This window comes from Vulpes lagopus, chromosome 17 (genome assembly GCF_018345385.1).
Source record: "Vulpes lagopus strain Blue_001 chromosome 17, ASM1834538v1, whole genome shotgun sequence".
NCBI classification, from domain to species: domain Eukaryota; kingdom Metazoa; phylum Chordata; class Mammalia; order Carnivora; family Canidae; genus Vulpes; species Vulpes lagopus.
In genome coordinates, this window is record NC_054840.1 from 6,792,530 (window position 1) to 6,812,159 (window position 19,630).

The 19,630-nt window shown below is 36.0% G+C and overlaps 1 protein-coding gene and 1 non-coding gene across 6 annotated transcripts; one reads left to right on the forward strand and one right to left on the reverse strand.

Moving 5' to 3' along the window:
• The first annotated feature begins 276 nt into the window (after positions 1-276).
• EIF5A2 (eukaryotic translation initiation factor 5A2) lies at positions 277-13,481 on the forward strand. Of its 5 annotated transcripts, XM_041731931.1 has the most exons (6): positions 277-374; positions 928-1,146; positions 1,724-1,828; positions 8,071-8,202; positions 8,772-8,863; positions 9,038-13,481. In XM_041731931.1, exons 2-5 carry the CDS (start codon positions 982-984, stop codon positions 8,829-8,831), a joined length of 462 nt encoding a protein of 153 aa, XP_041587865.1. In that variant the 5' UTR covers positions 277-374; positions 928-981; the 3' UTR covers positions 8,832-8,863; positions 9,038-13,481. The 5 variants fall into 5 exon arrangements, with proteins under 5 accessions (XP_041587865.1, XP_041587864.1, XP_041587866.1 ...); XM_041731930.1 differs by having other exon boundaries at positions 8,772-13,481; XM_041731932.1 differs by lacking the exon at positions 8,772-8,863.
• On the reverse strand, positions 7,605-7,747 carry LOC121477652. The gene has a single exon (XR_005984318.1). It is a non-coding gene; the product is annotated as a small nucleolar RNA SNORA67 (small nucleolar RNA).
• Positions 13,482-19,630: the final 6,149 nt, after the last annotated feature.

Sequence of the window (19,630 nt, forward strand, 5' to 3'; positions counted from 1 at the left end):
GCTCACCGTGGACTCCGACGGGGACCCGGGGCGCCCCGAACCCAAAAGTTTGCAGGCCCTGGGAAAGTGCTCGCTCCACGCCGGAAGTGCACTAAGCCGCAGCACGTGGGGTTGCCAGGGCGCGCTTCACGTGACGGGGCGGGGCCTCGCGACCCGCGTGGCCAATGGCGGCCCGGGGGGCGGGGCCTGCGACGCGCCGGGACCTATCCCGGAAGTGGGGCTGCGGCGGGGGCGGGCGGGGGCGGGGAGGCCGGGGTGTGGAAAGTGTGGCGGCCCCGCCCCGTCTCCGGGAACCGCCGGGCCGCCGCCGCCGCCGCAGCTGTAGGGGCCCGCGCCGGTGCGCAGGCGACAGGCTCGCTGTCCCCGGCTGGAAGGTGAGGACGTGGGCAAAGCCGGAGGGGCCGGGACCCCCGAGCGAGGCCGGGCAGGAGGAGGCTGAGCGAGGGAAGGAGGAAGGATGGATGGGGGAGCCCGGGCAGGCCCACGCGGGCCGGGCCGGGCGGGCCGGGGATGCCGGCAGGACGGAGGGCGGAGCGCGAGCCCGCCGGCCGAGGGCCAGGTGCGGCCGCCCAGGTCCCGTTATCCCCATCCTGCGCGGGGACGCGCGGCCTGGGCTGGGCCCCCCGGCGGGCACCGGGGCGGGCAGGTCGCCGGCTGCCCCTGCGCTGGGACGGCGGGGGCCGGGTGGGCTGCCCCCGGGGCGTGTAGCCCCACCGCCGCCCCCACCCCCGCCGAGCCCGCCTGCCACTCCCCTCCTCCGGGTGCGAAAGTTTATAGAGGCCCGAGTTGGAAAGTGCCCACTGTTCCCGGGTGGGTGCTCTGTGAATGGGGGGGTCCGCAGCGGGTCCGAAATGTGAGGTCTCCCTGCTCTGCGTGCCCCTTGTTGAGAAAAAGCGGACACAAACTTTTTTTTTTTTTTTTGCATAGTTTCCCTCCCCCCCGCCCCCCGCCCCCGAGGAAGCTCCGTCGCCCCAGCCCACCATGGCGGACGAGATCGACTTCACCACTGGAGATGCTGGGGCTTCCAGCACTTACCCGATGCAGTGCTCGGCCCTGCGCAAAAACGGCTTCGTGGTTCTCAAAGGACGGCCGTGCAAAATAGTGGAAATGTCAACTTCCAAGACCGGAAAGCACGGTCACGCCAAGGTAAGTCCGTGCCCTTCCCCGGTCTCGGTCTCCCTTTGCCTTGCTGTTTTGATCACTTTGTATTCCAGTAGGGAACGTGCGATTTCCATATTTATAACTCGGCAGTAATGACTTTTTTTTTTTTTTTTTTTTCTTGACCACGATTGCTGAGTGACCAGCCATGGCTTTTGAATACTGAAAGGTAGCATTTCCTTCGTTGGGCCCTTAATAATGTTTCATTAACCGGTAATGGAAACTTTTTCCTGAATCCCAGTGATTCGGAATACCTGTTCTGTTTATGGACGAGAAAATCTGTTCTAACATGACTTCATCTCTCTTATAGTCTTATAACTGAATTCCTACACTAGGAATTGGGTCTTGATATGTCATGAAGCTGTTTCGTTGTTCGCCGCTTCTCAATTCCCTGACCCCTGCTTTTTTTTTTTTTTTTTTTTTTTAAGAAAATAAAATTAGATGACCTTGGAAGGAGAAAGAATCTGTCTGTGGTAATCAGCTTTGGTATTGTGCTCTTGTGTATGTAATGAGTGATATACTTGGCAAAGATTAAACAGGTTTCCTGTTCTCCCTCCTCTGTTAGGTTCACCTTGTCGGAATTGATATTTTCACCGGCAAAAAATATGAAGATATTTGCCCTTCTACTCACAACATGGATGTTCCAAATATTAAGAGAAACGATTATCAAGTGAGTACTAGCTTCCTTTAAAATGCTGTTTTGTCTCTTAAAGTTGTAAATGCATTCTACTATCAACAGGAATTCAACAAAACCTGGTAGTAGTTTTGTAGGTTTTTCTAACCAGATACTAAGCACCACCACCTATCTTAGAAATTTAAAATAGTGGTATTTAACACTTGTATCTTATCTAGAATTATAGCTAATTTGCTTTTTTTTTTTTTGACGTTTTTGCATTTTTAAAAGTTGAACATGTCTTATTATTTCTCAGGCCAAGGGACTGCTTATTGTGACTAAGTTCAGTGTTTAGTGAAACTACTACGCTCTTCGTTGTAAAATATTTCCAATTCAGATAACTCCCTCCTGGATATTTTATTTCTTTTCACTTGTCAAGCCTAAGACTTTTAAGAAATCATTGGAATTCATGTTCCACCAATCAAGTTTGTATATTAATGAATGTGAGTCGGAATTTGATATTCTTAAATAGGGAAGTGAGTTGAAAGTGTTTAATATAAGGGATAAAGTATACCACCATGGCATATGGTAAAGAAAATACAAAACTATGTAATTGTTTTATTTACATTCAGTGACCATGCTGTGACCTTTTGTTAAATTATAGGTTTAGACTTCCAACTTGTAGTTCCAATTATACATTTGGATAAGTCATGTTTAATGATAGCATTTTGTTGTTTCGGAGTATTGGTGGTAACCAAACCAGTGACCTCATAGGATGTGGGACCTCAGATTAATTATAACTAAAGTCTTTATTGTAAGTCTTCAATCTCATTGTCAAGCATACCTATATAAAACTCTTTTTTGTTCATTTTATGGAGTCAGAAATGCAAGTGTGACACTTAGATTTTTATTCATTTTAAACTGATTTCTTGCTGTACCTTGTATTGTATTATATACATGTTACCATCAACTGCAGTTAACATATGATTTCCTTTTACTTTGTCCACATGTAAAAATATTTTTATGTAGGGTTTTTTTTTTTTTTAAGATTTTATTTATTCATGAGAGACACACACAAGAGAGGCAGAGACACAGGCAGAGGGAGAAGCAGGCTTCACGCAGGGAGCCTGATATGGGACTCAATCCCCGGACCCAGGATCATGCCCTGAGCTGAAGGCAGATGCTCAACTGCTAAGCCACCCAGCCATCCCTATTTTTACATAGTTTTATTCTACTAAGCAGTTGTATATTTTCACTTTCCCACTTGTAAATGTTTTCTAGGTTGCTTTGGAGTCTTTTTAGAAATTTGCGTTGTCTTATTATAGTAATAGCATATTGAGTTTTTTTAATCAGACAATTTGGGTTTAGATCTGCTCCTGCCACTTTCTAGCTGGATGACCTTGGACAAATTATACAATCTCTCTGAGCCTCAATCTTCCATCTACAAAGGAAGGATAATGGGAGGATTATAGAGAAAATGTTTCCCATAATTACCTCATCGGTAGATATGTACCAAAAAGTAATTCTGCTCCCCCCTCTTTTCCTTCATAAAAATTCCATCTAACCATTCCATTGTACTTGGGACACCTAATTTAGACATGGCTTATAGTGGGTGCTCAATAAACATTTGTTAAATGCATGTGGGATTATTCAGTGAAGTAAGGATAGTGTAGCTAAGGCTAGGTATAGACTTTTCTTTTACCAAAAAATGGATTTCTGTTTTCATCCTTCACATGTGAATGCTTTGAATGTTCAATATTTATTACATATATATTAAGATGCATTCAATACAGAATGCTTTTGCCTTTGGGCATTTCAGAAAGATAGTATCAGTAAGTCATATGATTACTACTATGATCAAATTAGCCATTGTTTGGAGTTCAAGATTTAACAAAAAGGAAAAATTTGGTTTGGGTTTTATTTGGGGATACAGCAGGGTCCAGACTAGGGTGAGGGGAACAAGGTAAGTGAGCACAAAATTTTAAATGAAAACAGGACCACTAACAGTGTCAAGCCAGTGGAGCCTTAGGTAAAAGGAAAAAAAATCAGTAATTCAAATTTTGTTTTTATATAATATTTTGCTATTTTGTTCATCATGAAATTTTTGCATTAATTCTATTTTTAAAATATTTGGTCACTGATGAGTTTTTTTTTTTTTTTTTTTGGTGCCACCTTAAATTTTGCACTCAAGACAAGAGCCTCGCTTGCCTCATCCTATCTCAGCCTTTGCTATGTAGTCTACACTGTATTATGGATAAGAGAATGACTCAAGTCAAACAGGCTAGTTCTGAATCCTTACTTTAATACTAATTATCTGACCTTGGTTGGCAAGTTATTTACCCTCTCACCTTTTTTTCTTTGTTTATAAAATGAGAGTAAGAATAATAAACTCCTCATGGGATCATTGTGAGTTTAATGCTTAGAACAGTGCCTGGCACAGTAAATGCTCAGTGATCACATCGCTTCATTATCAAGTCACCATATAATACTTATTTCTGTTCATTTAAAAAAATTAACTCTGTGAGCCTTTTCAGTTATATTTGTTGTGCTGTGGTGGTCTTCATGCACCTATCCACACCAAATAATATAAGGTATGAGCCTGGAGTTGGGAGAAAAAAAGTTTCTATCGAAGACAATATTGGACAATTGTCAAATTTGAGTATGGACTATACACTAAATATTTTAACAGTAATGCATTTTTTAATTTTGAAAAATAAGCTCATTATATAAGAGTTTGTCTTAGGAAAACAGACTGAAGTATTTATTGCTCAAGAGTCATGATGTTTGAAACATACTCTCAAATGGTTCGGTAAAAAGAAGAAAAGAATAAGAATGTATGTTGTATGCATTTTATGCATTCCCATACACAGAAAAAATGCACATGTGGTTAAATATTAACAATGGGTGAGTCTGGGGAAAAGATATGGGATTTTGATGTATTATTTTTGTAACTTTTCTATGTGTCTGAAAATTTTTAAATAATTTGTGTAAGAAGATCAAATAATTTCCATTATCTAATTTTATTTTTTTATAGTGTAGTTTTGTTTTTGAAAATTTAGTTTAAAAAAAAGAAAAAAAGAAAATTTAATTTTTATTTCACATAGCAATTTATTTTAATAAGATGTTTAATTTTTAAAATATGTTTTACTAGGTTTTTTATAATGTCTATACATTTTTTGTTTGAAATGCTCTTTATTTCATCCCACAGTTTAACTTATGAATTCTTAACTCTTTAAAAATAAAATACCACCATTATATAAAGAAATACCAAAGTATCAGTATTATTATTATTATGCTTTTATGTTTAAGTCACTAATGGCAGTGGGAACTTTAAATTCTTTCTTTAAATTGTTAAAAGAGCCAAAATTAGAAAGACCTACCTTATAAGCCTGTCACTAATTGTTTAAAATTATACAATAAATGGTGTTGGGAATACTGGGCAGCCACATGCAAGAGAATGAAACCAGACTATCTTATACAATATACAAAAATTAACTCAAAATGAGCTAAATACTTGAAAGGAAGACCTGAAATCACAAAACTAGAAGAAAATATTGGGGGTAAGCTTCTTGACATTGGTCTTGGCATTAAATTTTTGGATCTGACATCAAAAACAAAGGCAAAGCAAAAATAAACAAGTGAGACTGTATGAAACTAAAAAGCTTCTGTACAGAAAAATAAACCATCAAGATGAAAAGACAATACCGAATGGAAGAAAGTATTTGCAAAATATACATTCAATAAGGGGTTAATATCCAAAATATATAAGGAACTCAACAGCAAAAAACCCCAAGCAACTTGATCAAAAAATGGGCAGAAGATCTAAACAGACATTTTTCCAAAGAGATACAGATGGCCAACAGGTACAGGAGAAGATGTTCAACATCACTAATTACCAGGGAACTTAAAATCAAAACCATAATGAGCTATCACTTCGTATCTGTTAGAATAGCTATTATCCAAAAGACAAAAAGTACCAAGTGTTGGAGTAGATCCGGAGAAAAAGGAACCTTCATTCAGTGTTACCAGGGATGTAAATTGGTACAGCCACCATGGAAAACAGTTTGGAGGTTCCCCCAAAAAAGTAGAACTACCATATGATCCAAGTATACCACTTCAGGGTATTTATATGAACAACTAACTTCAAAAGATATATGCACTCAGATGTTCATTGCAGCATTATTTATAATAGCCAAGATATGAAACAACTTAAATGTCCGTTAATGGATAAATGGGTAAAGAAGATGGGGTATATATACACAGTGGACTACTACTCAGCCATAAAAAAGGAAATGTTGACATTTTCAATAACCTGGATGGAACTTGAAGGTATTATGCTAAGTGAAATAAGTCAAAGAGAGAAAGATAAATACTGTATGATTTCACTTACATGTGAAATGTAAAAAACAAATGAACAAAAACAAAACAAAACTTATAGAGCAGATTAGTGGTCAGTTATTAGGAGGGGGTGGGAATGAGAGAAATGGGTAAAGGGAGTCAATTGTATGGTGACGTATGATAACTAGACTTACTGTGGTTGTTGCTTTGTAGTGTCTACAGTGATTGGTGTGATTAAAAAAAAAAAACAACACTATACTTCTGCCTCAACCTCCTTGTTCTGCTCTCCTCTACCCACCACCTTACAAATGTTTGAGTGATGTAAAGATGAATTAAAAGTATTTGTGGTTGTTTTGGAGGATTTTTTTGTTTTGTTTTGAGATTTTAGACATGTGCAAAAGCTGAAATCTCTTGGTGGGGTGTCTGAGGAAAGCCATAGCCAGACTTGGTAGTACCACAGAAGATAGCTTTGAAATCTACCTCTACAGTATGCTTGTGTTATATCATGGTAACTAAAGGGAGGTAAGGATCATATCTTTGGCCCCTTTTGTGTTTGTCAATGTTAGCATCTTGTATTCTGAACAACTGCCTTTTATAAAATCTGTTAGAAGTATGAGCATACTGATAATGTACATGCTTTTAGAATAAGAGTACAGCCTGTTTCCTCATTCCTATAATAAAAAAATTTAGTGATGTCAAAACTGCCTTTTTGAAGGTTAGACTGAGTTTGTCTCATTAATGTCATCAACAAGCTAGTGTTTCTAGCTTCTAATGTTGTTGGTAGCAAACTGAAGACCCCAAATTTTCCATTGACGTTTGTTCATAATCACATTGTAAATTATAAGTTTACAATTAAAGAACACGTTGTAATCATGGAAAACTAAAATTAACTTTATGCCCATGGGAAAACAGTTTAATAAGTTACAATCTACCTATGCAGTTGTGAAGTGGTTAAAGAGACTAAGGTAGGTCCATAGTTTCCAATTTGGAAAGATTTCTGAGACATATTGTTAAGTGAAAACAATTTGTTGAAAAATACCTGTAATATCCCTTTTTTTCTTGCCTCAAAAAGTGGCATTTATTCAAAGAAAAAAAAATGACAAGATGTCCATCCCATGACTCTCTTCCTTCCCCACTCCTGCTCCTCTTTAGCCCCCTATGGACTGAATCCTAGGTAGGGCTAGAGAGCACGGCAGCCCCTCAGATGAGGTCAGCAACATTGAGGAGTATCTATCTCCTCAATGGAGGTGTTGAAGGTGTCAATGTCTCGAAGAGCCCTCCTGTCTTCTGTCACCATGTTAATGGCCACACTCTTACAGCCAGATCATCCATCACTACCGATTTCTAAGGATATAGTTTTCCCTGTTGGTGGGAAGGTCATAGCTGGTGACTAAAGAAACCTGCTGCCCATCCATGGTTCTGGCCTAGATCAAAGGAGAGGACAGCTTCGGCATGTGACGGAGGAGGGAGCACAGTCCAGAAGGGATTGAAGTATATGTGTAGGTAGCCAAAGGAAGGCAAAGGAAACAAACATCCCCTCTCCTCCAACAACCTAAAGCATTCCAGATTTTATTCCAAGTTGCTACTTTTCTGAAGATGGGCATAAGCAGGCTCCTTGAAAAGGGAATCGTTTTGGATTCCCATTTATTTTTTTGAATGCAACTATTTGTATTGTTTACATAAGTATAAATTCTTTAGGACATACTATATTTATATGTATATATATGGTTATATATATATGATTATATATTTGGGGGAAGGTGGTGTGCAGGAAAGAGTGAACTTACACTTTTAGTCTGTACATCTTTTATGTTTTTATATGTTTAGCATTTTTAAGCACTAGAATATATTAGTGTATTACTGTACCTCTACAATTAATGTGGGTTGCAACCTAACTATATAAATATTACAAATGGCCAATATAATCTAATCAGTGCAAATGATACAATTTCTTTTAATAGCTCATATGCATTCAAGATGGTTACCTTTCCCTGCTGACAGAAACTGGTGAAGTTCGTGAGGATCTTAAGCTGCCAGAAGGTGAACTAGGTAAAGAAATAGAAGGAAAATACAATGCAGGTGAAGATGTACAGGTAAAGACCTATGGGGCAATTGTTCTTTATAAAAACTTTGGCCTAAACTAGTTAGCAAAAAATGCCAACTATGAAATGTAGTTTTTAAATACTGCTGAAATTTAGAATGGTCTCTATAAGACAGTTTTCCCGTGATACTCTTAGAGACCCATTACCAAAGAAAGTATCAAAGTTCACTTTTTGATAAGTAGATACTGCCAAACCCAAATCTGTTTTGAGGATCAGCATCTGAATTATTAAGGATGAGAAAGGTTGTTATGGGAATACTAAAGCGTGAAAGTGATTTGTTCTGTCTTTTTGTTATAACTCTCAGAAGTATAACATCTAGCAAGTATTGAGGTATTTATAGCTCTTTTCTCCCTATCCTTGGAAGTTCTCTTAAAAAAACCAAAATTGAGAAATTTTGCTCTGGAAAACCATAAAGAGAGTAGATTATCTAGTCTTGGAATTCTTCTTTCCAAGGTCAACGTGTATAAAATTTCCACAAATACGAAGCCTATAACAAATTAAATATATCTTACACATGTATTGCCTTCTGAATAACTTTTTGCCTACATTTTGCCTTCTAGGTATCTGTTATGTGTGCAATGAGTGAAGAATATGCTGTAGCCATAAAGCCCTGCAAATAAATGGGAACATCAGGCACGAGCAAAATGTTTAGGTCTGGATCAACCACAGATCTAAAGTTTGGCTCTAAATTGTCACCAAAGCTATGGCCTTCATAAGCAACCTCATTTCTTTTTTAATTGTTTTGAAATTGTGCTGAGTTAGTTTTGCAGGCAATTGTTAATTTAAAATAATCAAGATGTGTAATTCTCTTTTTTTAATTTTGTAGGTGTCTTTCCTATAACTTTCCTGTGGTTTTCAATGAGTCCAAGAAACTGATAAGATGGCTTCAGCAGATATGATTTGTCTGAGCAAATCATTCCTGAATTTTAGTTGATAAATAAACCAGGGTTTTAAATCAGACAATGTAGCATCTAGTGGTATTGAAGTACCACATTTAAGTTGAATTGTTCTACATTAATTTCACACTTATAGAGTGAATAGATTATGGATTGGGATTGTCACAGTTTCAGCCTGTGTGTGGCAAGCACAAATCCTTAAATAGGTATCATGTTATCAAAAAGTGTCAGTTATCCTAGTAGGCATGTGCAGCCACCTGTATTACCTCAGTCATACTTTTCTTTGCCAAAATTGTTGGAGAACTAAATGTTACCTTATATGTAGTGATTTTGGTACCTGCTTGTGGTTGACAGGCCTTGAACTGTTGGGTGACTATAATATTAGCAAGTCAGATTGTAGCACAGGGAGTTGGTTAGAACTATAGGTCTTTACTGGAGGCCTGTGTATTGGGCATAAATATAGGAAGTTTCTAGTTATGTTTTTGCTTTTTCCATTTGTTCTCTGTATTTAAAGGAGGGACCTGCTTTATAGGATACTGTGTAGTGCTTTTTATCAATTATGTTGAATAAATTGCTGTTATTTATAATAGTCACTCCTTTCCAACCATTTTTAAGGAGTTTTTTTGTTTGTCTTTTTACATTAAAATATTTAGTTGTCAGACAAAAAACTGGAAATTCTTACTTTAAATTGTTTTGGCACATTTGTTAAATTTATGTACACTTTTTCTAAAGTGAAATGAAAGTGAATCACGGAAGATGAGTTACTTTATGTGATTATTATTTTACTTATTTTAAGAAGTACATCTATTTTTTCCTGATTGTTATGTACTTAATTAAGTTACTGGTACGAAACAGAACTAAGAAAGAATTCTAGAAACGGAAGTCTTTTAAAAAGTGTTAGGTGACTTAGCTACCTTTCTCTTGTCTTTTGGATCATGTATATCTTATTTCCAGGGTTCTAGACATTGTTACAGGGTTTGTGAGGACCTTTGACTCAGTAACAATCATTATATTGAAATGAAACTCATAAAAAAAAATCGCTACTTCAGTAATACCTTCATTCTCTAAAACAGTATGAGACCTTTCCTATCATTCCTTGAACTCTGAAAGGCCTTTGTTCCTATCATCTAGAGGAAAACATATATGATGCTGTAACTGATCTAATCAGTAAGTGAATATAGGCATCAGAAATAGACGATCCTAAAGGTTTTAGTTACTTAATTTGTGCACATTTTTAAATCTTGTATTGATTTCAGCAGATCCATGTGGAGAAGAAATGATATTTTAAGAGAAATGTAAGAAGAGTTCTAAAGCACAAGAAATATTGAGGTTGTAGTTAATCAGTTTAGTGTAACATTTTACCTTTTGCTCATCTAAAGCACAATTAGAAATTAGGCTAAATTCTTTCCAGTGTTCCGTTTAAATATCTACTACGTACTGCTCTAGTTTTTTAGTAATCTATACTGTGTGTTTTACTTGTTGCTGGTTGGCATTGTTACCCACAGGAATCCCAGGAAGTTCTTTATGCTGCTTGCTGGTCACTCATATGACCCCAGTTAACCATATTAGTGTTCTGGTTTACTATTAATTCTGGATTAGCATGCCCTCGTTGTTCCTAACTTGTTAAACTTCACATAAATACATTTTCAATTGTGAGGTAAGCATATGTAAATTAAAATAATGCATCTCTATCTTCATACCTTGAATGGCAAAAGCTATTTATGCATAAATATTTTAAGTACTATAATGAAGTGTAAATACTCCTCTGATATATAAGTATAGATTTTAAAGATATGGGACTGTTTATTTTCACATAAGTCAGTACATGTTTCTCTAGAACAAAATATTTCATTTAGTAAAGCTTTATAAATTATATTAAAAGGAAGCAGGTAAACATTTTTTTAACATAGAACAGAAGTGACTTCATTCTTTTTTGACATCAGAAATATTAGACGTTGACTCCTAGTATTTGTTGTACTTTTTTGTAGCAAATGTTAAATATCACAGGTTACCATGTATAGGGTGTAGACTGTCATGTTGATAGATTATACAATGATACACTGTTTTTGTCTGCAGGCATTTCACCAATTTATATACAATATTAACAAGTGGAATATTTGTTTGTTTCTAGAGCAACATATTTTCTTTCTACTGTGAAGACTTTGTTATATACCTTATTTGCTACTACAAAGTTGTATACCCTCTGAAATTGATCAAATCATTGCTACTTTGACTTAGCATTTGCATCATAAACATAATTATGATGTTTCTTTCATTCTCCCCTCCAAGGGCTGTCTGTCACTTGAAATTGTTGCTAACCAAGCTCTTGAATCCGTTACCATTTATGGTACAAAATTCTGTACCAATGCTTTGTAACAATTACCAAAACTCTCCTGCAGCCAGAGCATGATACCTTTAATAAGAAATGCTGTAATAAAATGTCTAGGCTATAAAATTTGGGGACACAATTTTTCAGTATAGCACAATGTGAGTGTGTGCATATGCACACATAAGCTTTGTATGTTTGTTCTTTTTACAAAGTCCTTCCAACTCTTTAAAGTACTGTAGTCTGGTAGTGCCTCAAATGTTGGTAACTTTTTTTTTAATTTACAACTTTTCCAGAATTTGTTTTTGTAACTTTAAAGTTTCTCAATTAGATTATTTCTAGTTGAGCTGTAATTTGAATGCATTGTTCTCAGGGCTGTTTGTGCTAAGAGCTGAAGTTGCAGTATTTTAAAGCTAACTGCCTGAAAGTATATTGCAAAAATTTCCCAAATTGTAGTACAATGATACATGCAAATAAAAAGTCCTTACCATCCACATACTTAACCCATATGCTAAGCATTAAAGGAAAAAAAAAATGGGAACATTGATAACATCTATACTGGAATCTTGCCATATTTTTTTCATTCTAGAATAGAATTTGTTAGTCTTATCTTAAACCCAAACCTTAATGATGTATCTGAAAGCATTCCTTTGGCATGGACCCCAAAGATAGTTTTTAGAGCCAGACAAAGACGTAGTGGTTCTCGAACATATTTAGGGATAACAGATCAAAAACTCGTAATGCTCTTTTGGGTATACGAAAATGTTTACATACAGAATTCTATAATATGAACTGGAAACAAATTTACTATGAGAAAATGTGGCTCTTAAGCAGTATAAGAGCAAACTATAAGCATATTTCCATAAACCATACATTATATTGAACTGATCAACAGTTTAAAATTTTCTAACTTTACTTAGGCATAATATTTTATAGTTTTTAAGCCTTTTTTCTCCTAGCATTCAGACAAATAACAGACAACAAAGGCTTATGAAAAATTTATTGTGGAAAAATGTTAAAATTGAGAAAATTCAATCTATTAACTTTAATCCATTAAAATTTTCCCCCTGAATTGGACATATGGCTTCATTATTTGATTTTAGCAGGGAACATTTGGATTTAGCTTATGGAACACAGATGTTCTGTGAGAACATGACTTGAAGTCACTATATAATTTAATGTTTCTCCATTAAGTATACATCTGGACATCAACTTAACTACCAAGTGAGTTCAAGTGCCTGAACTGAAAAGTGCTGTCTACATCTAATTAGCATGTTTTCCTTATGTGAAAGATGCATCTTTTAGCAATGCATATCAGGCTTTCACCTACTAGAAACATACTTGTTGCCAACCTTTTACCAACCACGGCTATTCCTCTCGCCTTAGAATTGAGTGAAACCTATTTTACAATTGAGGGAGAGGTTCTTTTATTTATATGAAGCCCCTAAAACCATTCCTTGGTATTGGTAGACTTAGGATTAACTTAGTTTGAGATTATATTTTTTAAAAACTCTGGACATTAAACTATATTCAGTGATGACTGTACAGCTTGTCATAAGTCATAATTGTGATCTTTCTTGAGAGGAATTCTTTACACCTACTAAAAATAAGCACTCTTGTGTTTGTAACAAAATATAATGCAAATTACTAGTTCCATGCTAGTATAATGAAAATTACTAGTCCCATATGATTATATCCCTATAATCTCCTCTCCAAAAAGGAAATAGTTGAAATGGCATTGTCTAATCTAGTGGCACTTTATTAGTAACACATTTTGTTTGTTTTAGGTATTAGGAGAATTCTTGCTTTTATCTACAGAGACTCATGTTTTAGCTAAAACTTTAAAATCGTAAGATCTGTAGTATGGATATTATAATTGTGCATTTTACATTTCAAAAATGGGTAAAATTCAAATGTTGTCTTTGGCTACACTAAATTACTGAACTCCTTTACATTATAGATGATGAACGTCAATTATAACTTTTTGTTATGTTACAATATATTTGTCTGGTAACTTCATCAGTTATATTAAATAAAAATAAAGTTAACTTAACAGCTTGCCTTATTCTTGTACACATACATTCCTAAAACCATCTTCATACTAGAAAACAGTGTGGATTAATGTGTTTAGCACTATTAAAAGAAAATCTAACTTGTTTTTACCATGTTTGTAGCTCAATCCTTACTAGAGAGCACCCCAGCTTTGTGGCTGTGAATGTTAATTTTTAAATTTTAGTTCTAGATATGGGCACAGTTTTGTTTTAATTTTTAAGTTAATAGTTTAAAATATGTAAAATTGTCCCATGGTTCAAAATTCTATAGTTACAAGAGTAAAAACATATTCCCATCTTCATCCTTTTCCTCCCATTCTTCCAGAGAATGCAAGAGCAGTTAAGTGTCCCTCCCCTCCCCCTGACCTCCCAGACTCTGAAACCTTGCTTCTCTGCCAGCATTGCTGTTCTCTTTCCACAGTGATGTGAATGGTGTGATGAGTCCCTGAAGCAAACTTCTCATCCTTTTTCCAATTCTATGTGTAATCAATAGTGTCTGGATAGTTTCATCCCTAGACGGCTCAACTGTTTCTTCCTTTTACACACTGTACCATTCTAGAATATCTCCCACTCCAACATGTGAACTATGCCAAAAGACTACCAGAACAGTTATAACCTCATATCCATGGCTAGGATTATTGATATCCATACCCTTCCAAATCCAGTGGGATAATTGTGCAATAAACAAAGTACCAGATTAGTCTTCCAGTCCTTAGTCCCACTCTTCTTTTTTTTTTTTTTTTTTTTTTTTTTTTTTTTGCCATTTGTAAATACCAGTAGCTTGGTCTCCCAGAGGGAGGCCTGGGAGGAAAAGAAAAAGAGTGAAAAGGCTGATTATTTCTTAGGTGTCAGCATGTCTTAATCTCCCCAACTCCATCTCTAACCTTATAATTAAGTATTCTATCCAAATAGGAGGTATCCTGTAGAATTGCCTCATTTAGAACTCATACTGTCTATCTAAAGTGTGTGTTCCACTGGAAATTTAAAACATCTATAAGCATACCTCAGAGATATTGCAGGTTTGGTTCCAGAACATTGGAATAAAGCGAATATCAAAACAAAGGGAGTCAAATGAAATTTTCGGTTTCCTAGTACATTTACTGTATGCTGTAGTCTGTTAAGTGTGCTGTACATTATGCTGTAGTCTGTTAAGTGTGCAATTGCATTATATCTAAAAAGGCAACGTACATACGTGAATTAAAAAATATCGCTAAAAATGCTAACCATCATCTGAGCTTTCAGCAAGTCATAGGCCTTTTTGTTGGTGAGTTTTCCTTGATGTTGATTGACTACTGACTGATCAAGGTGGTGGTTCCTGAAGGTTGCGTGGCCGTGGCAATTTCTTAAAATGAGGCAACAGTGAAATTGTCTGATCAATTGATCAATTACTCCTTTCATAAACTATTTCTCTAAGGTATGCAATGCTTGGGATAGCATTTTACCCACAATAGAACTTCCTTCAAAATTGGAGTCGATCCTCTCAAACATCAAACACTACCATTACTGTAGCAAGTAAGTTTATGTTATATTCTAAATCCTTTGTTGTCATTTCAGTAATCTTCATAGCATCTTCACAAGAAGTAGATTCCATGTCAAGAAACTCACTTTCCTTGCTCATCCATAAACAACACCCAATCCATTAAAGTTTTATGAGATTTTTGCAATTCAAATACTATAATAATGAAAAAGTGTGAAATATTGTGAAAATTACCAAAATGTGACATAGAGATATGAAGTAAGCAGATGGTGTTGGAAAAAAATGATAGACTTGCTGGGCTAAAGAGTTGCTATGACTTTCAATTTGAAAGAAAAAAATATCTGTGAAATGCAATAGAGCAAAGTGCAAGATAAGGTGTGCCAATATTCTCATGATACCTTCAGCAGGATCAGTTGCAACCGGTGGCTGTGTATGGGCTAAAAAGAACTTACCTACAAGGTTACATCATTAATCCATTGTCCTATTTTGAGATTTATTTCTGGATCCAGTCAAAATAACTTTGGGGCCACACTCATGGGCACATCCCAGCATCACAATGACTTGTGTCCCAGTGTTTTGGGCCCCAAAAAGCTTGGCAACCTTAGTTAGAGAATGAGATTCTAATTAGGAGAATGGAAGTTCACCTACTTAACACTGATAGTATGTCTGCCCTTCTTTGTTCACAATTATGTATATGAGTTTCACTTAAAACTGCTTTCCTCCTAGTTTGTTTTAATTGCTGTGCAATCAATGAAATCTTTTGGAGATTTTACATACATATCACTAATAACAGCCTGATATTAGAGAATATACCTTCCTTTAGAGGCAAATGAACTTTCAGAATAAATATTTAGGACACAAAGAAAACAGTTTCCATAAGGTGGAAATATTTAAAATGGCACACGTATCAATTCCAAGATAAATGAATGCAAAGGATAGGAAGAGAACACCATAAACATGGATAGCATTGTTGGGTGAAAAACAAAATTGAAAAATAAGAAAACTCTTCTACCTGGAAATTTAAAAACCTGTTGTTACATAATTCTATATTGAAAGGGGAACTACAAACAGAAGAAATTCCTGAAATATAATGATGGTAAAAACACGATTAGAATCTATATAGAAAGCAATAGAAAAAATATGTAGCCTTAAAATTTGTATCAATAAAAATGAAAGAATAAACATAAGTGAAATTAAAGTAAATCAAACAACTAGAAAATAACAGAAAAATAAACCAAAAGAGAGGACAAGAAATGATACAGATGAAATAAGAAATTAGTAGGGTGAATAGAAAAATAGCACATTAAAAAAATAAAATTCTGGTCCTTTGAAAAATTAACGAACAAACCCCTGACCAATTTCTTTAAGGTGGGGGAAAACTACACAAATATAAAAAAAAATGAGAAATAGTAAGAGGAATGGCCACTAATGCTGAGGAAATCCAAAAAATTTTATTCAAATAAATTTGAAAACCTAAATGATACAATTTCTTAGGAAAATGTGGCTATTAGAATCAATCTCAGTAGAAATAGAAAGCCTAAACAGAACAATTTTAATAAAAGAAATAAATGAAAAGGTTAGCAAGAAACATCCCACAAAGATTTATACATGTAGATATAGATGGAGAGAGAGGAAAAACAAATGATAAACTAATAGGGCAAAATGTTAATAATAGGTAAAAATATGGATAAAAGATATATAGACACACGTATGTATTTATGTATACTTTGTCCAGATTTTTCTGTATTTATATGTGTCTGTGTTCTTTGAACTATTTTCATAATTTTTACAATTTTAGGTACAGTAATTATTTCTAAATAGTTTTTTAATTCAGAAAACATATATAGTGCCATCTAATTTTTATAAATGAATATAATTACCTGTGTAATCTAAATGATTTATATTATACATACACATTCACATACATGCATGCCCCCCAAAGCATTAAATAGCTATTTCCAAACAGGTGGGATTTTAGATATTTTCATGCATTATCTTTTTTGCTTCCTTTTTATTTCTTTCCATGAGCTTTTCTTTTGGCTTAAGATAATAATTCATTAATTTGAGTTTTCTAAAGCATTGTTTATAATAGTGTAAGAGTAGAAATAATTTAAATGGCCACCAATAGATGGATGACCAAGCTAAAAATAACAAGATAAAAATGACAAATATTAATGAAAAAAAGACACTTATTCTCATTTTAAAATTTGATCTATTCAGAATTCCTGTGGCACTAACAGGAAAATCTTATTTCTGAAATTGTAATTGTAAGGAATAATAAAAAACAATCACTGAAGTTTTTCCTAAATACAGAGAAAAGATGCATTGAAGCAAGCATAAATCTTAATCATAGTTTTTAATGCTTTCTAAACAAATTAGTAAAGGAAGAACAAGCAGCAGTAACTTCAGTTCCTATTTCCCCTATCTGGTACTGTTAACTTTCATTTATGATTATTTAACAAAGAACATTCAAGGTTGGAGGAGTTAAAAGCAATACTCTTTGGTGGTAATAAGGTTCTCTCAGTGCCTCATTGTTTGCACAGAGGGCTGAGCACATCCTTTGTCAACACTGTGCAGTTTGCTTTCATGGGATTGTTTGTGCTACCATGTTATTTGATTATTATTTTTCTGGAGGTGGGTAGTGCTTTTTTATGTTGCATTCTAAGTAATTTCCCATTCCTTAATTTTCTCTGCAGCTTGGCTACTCTCCTGTTTAACTCATCCACTCTCTCCGAGGTTTTCTATTTTTAATTTCTAGAACTTTTCTTTTAGTCCTGGCCAATTTTATTGTTCGTTTCCCTTACCATATTTTACATACGTTTAGCTTTTAAATATATTCAAGACACTTATTTTATATTCTGTATAATTCCAATATATATTGGTCTGGCTTATAGGTTTTGGGGAGGTTGATTTTCATTCATAGTGGCTTGTTTTCCTATGTGTGTAGTGACTTAAAAAAAAATGTCAGCTCATATTTCTGTAAGCTTATCACAGGGGATCCTTTGTGCTTGGATCAAAAGTGCATTTCTCCAGACAGCATCTGCATTTGCTTCTGCCTAGCACTACCGGTCCAAGCACACTTTTAGGTTAGCTTTTTCATGCTATTTGGGCAGAGCTAATCCTAGTCCCAAATTTATATGAACATGCCTTGTCATTTCTGCCTCCAGAAATTTTTACTTTCCACCAACTTAATCACACATTAGAAATTATGTATAAAACTGTGTTTCAGCCAGTTTTTTTAAGGTGGCTACATATGGAGGAGTTTCTCTGTGAATTTGGGTTTTTATTTATTTATTTATTTATGATAGTTACAGAGAGAGAGAGAGGCAGAGACACAGGCAGAGGGAGAAGCAGGCTCCATGCACCGGGAGCCCGATGTGGGATTCGATCCCAGGTGTCCAGGATCGCGCCCCGGGCCAAAGGCAGGCGCCAAACCGCTGCGCCACTCAGGGATCCCTCTCTGTGAATTTGATCTGCCATATTGTCCTTCTATAATTTGATTTGTTCAAGCTCCAGAATCATGTAGATCAAATGACTGAAGTTTATATTAGAAATATATCTATCATATAGTATCTTATATTCGAAGAACTGGAAAGGCAACTTCTCCTTATTGTTCTACATTGTCTTGATTCTTTCCAGAATTTAATTCATGTTTTAGAATCCATTGTCAAAATAAAAATATCTGGGAGAAGGGTGTTGACAGGCATTGTGTTCAGACTGTGTGTGTGTAAAATTTGGGAAGCACATTTCTAGTTAATATTCTTGTTAGGGTTTTCCCCCCAATTTGGAGACATCTTGTTTTTTTCCATTATAGTTTCTACCTAGTTATTTTGAGATTACTAGCTATTTTGAAACACGTTTTTAATATCTCCTTTGTACTTAACAGCTCTTAACAATTTTTGTTTTGGTCATAACATGGAAGTCTGCCAAAAAACAGAAATAAAATAGTGCCTCAATTAATGGCTTGTTTTCAAAATACCCAATAGTGCAAGGATTATTTCTGCTCTGCAGCCTGAGGAGCCCTCGAGGAGAAAATGCCAATTGCATTCCTCGCCCCCTCCCTCCCTTAATGTTTGGAAAACAAGTGGAATTATTATGGTTCTTGAAGTAAACAACCAAAGATAACTTCTTGAAATGGATTTCCCCAGGAATTCAATACCTCTATTCAGACCCCACACATTAAATGCTTCATTAAAGCGTAACTGCTGTCATAAAAGATAATAGGCGGTTGTCACTTTCTTGGTTCACTCTCCAAATTAACAAAAATCCACTCCATCCCTATCCCTGACCCCCCAGTATGAGAGTTTCACCTCCATAAAAAGAAAAAAATTGAGAAACATGTCACTTTTCTGATTTGATGTCAACCTCCAATTCTTCAAAGTTCAAAAGCTATTTTCTGCGCAGCCCCGGTGGCCCAGTGGCTTAGCACCGCCTTCGGCGGGGCATGTAATCCTAGTGACCAGGGATCGAGTCCCACGTCGGATTCCCTGCATGGAGCCTGCTTTTCCCTCTGCCTGTGTCTCTGCCTCTCTCTCTTTGTGTGTCTCTCCATGAATAAATAAATAAAATCTTAAAAAAAAAAAAAAAGCTATATTCTCCTTTGGCCACCCTCCCCCCACCCCACCCCCATGGTTTGCCTATCTTAGTAGTTAGGTCTCAGCAAACATCC

What these genes read in the sequence shown, in the direction of transcription:
- EIF5A2 (XM_041731930.1), top strand. Translation starts at nt 982, where the DNA reads ATGGCGGACGAGATCGACTTCACCACTGGAGATGCTGGGGCTTCCAGC. An exon ending in GAAAGCACGGTCACGCCAAG is followed by an intron (nt 1,147 to 1,723) that starts GTAAGTCCGTGC and finishes CTCCTCTGTTAG; the next exon opens with GTTCACCTTGTCGGAATTGA. An exon ending in TTAAGAGAAACGATTATCAA is followed by an intron (nt 1,829 to 8,070) that starts GTGAGTACTAGC and finishes TTCTTTTAATAG; the next exon opens with CTCATATGCATTCAAGATGG.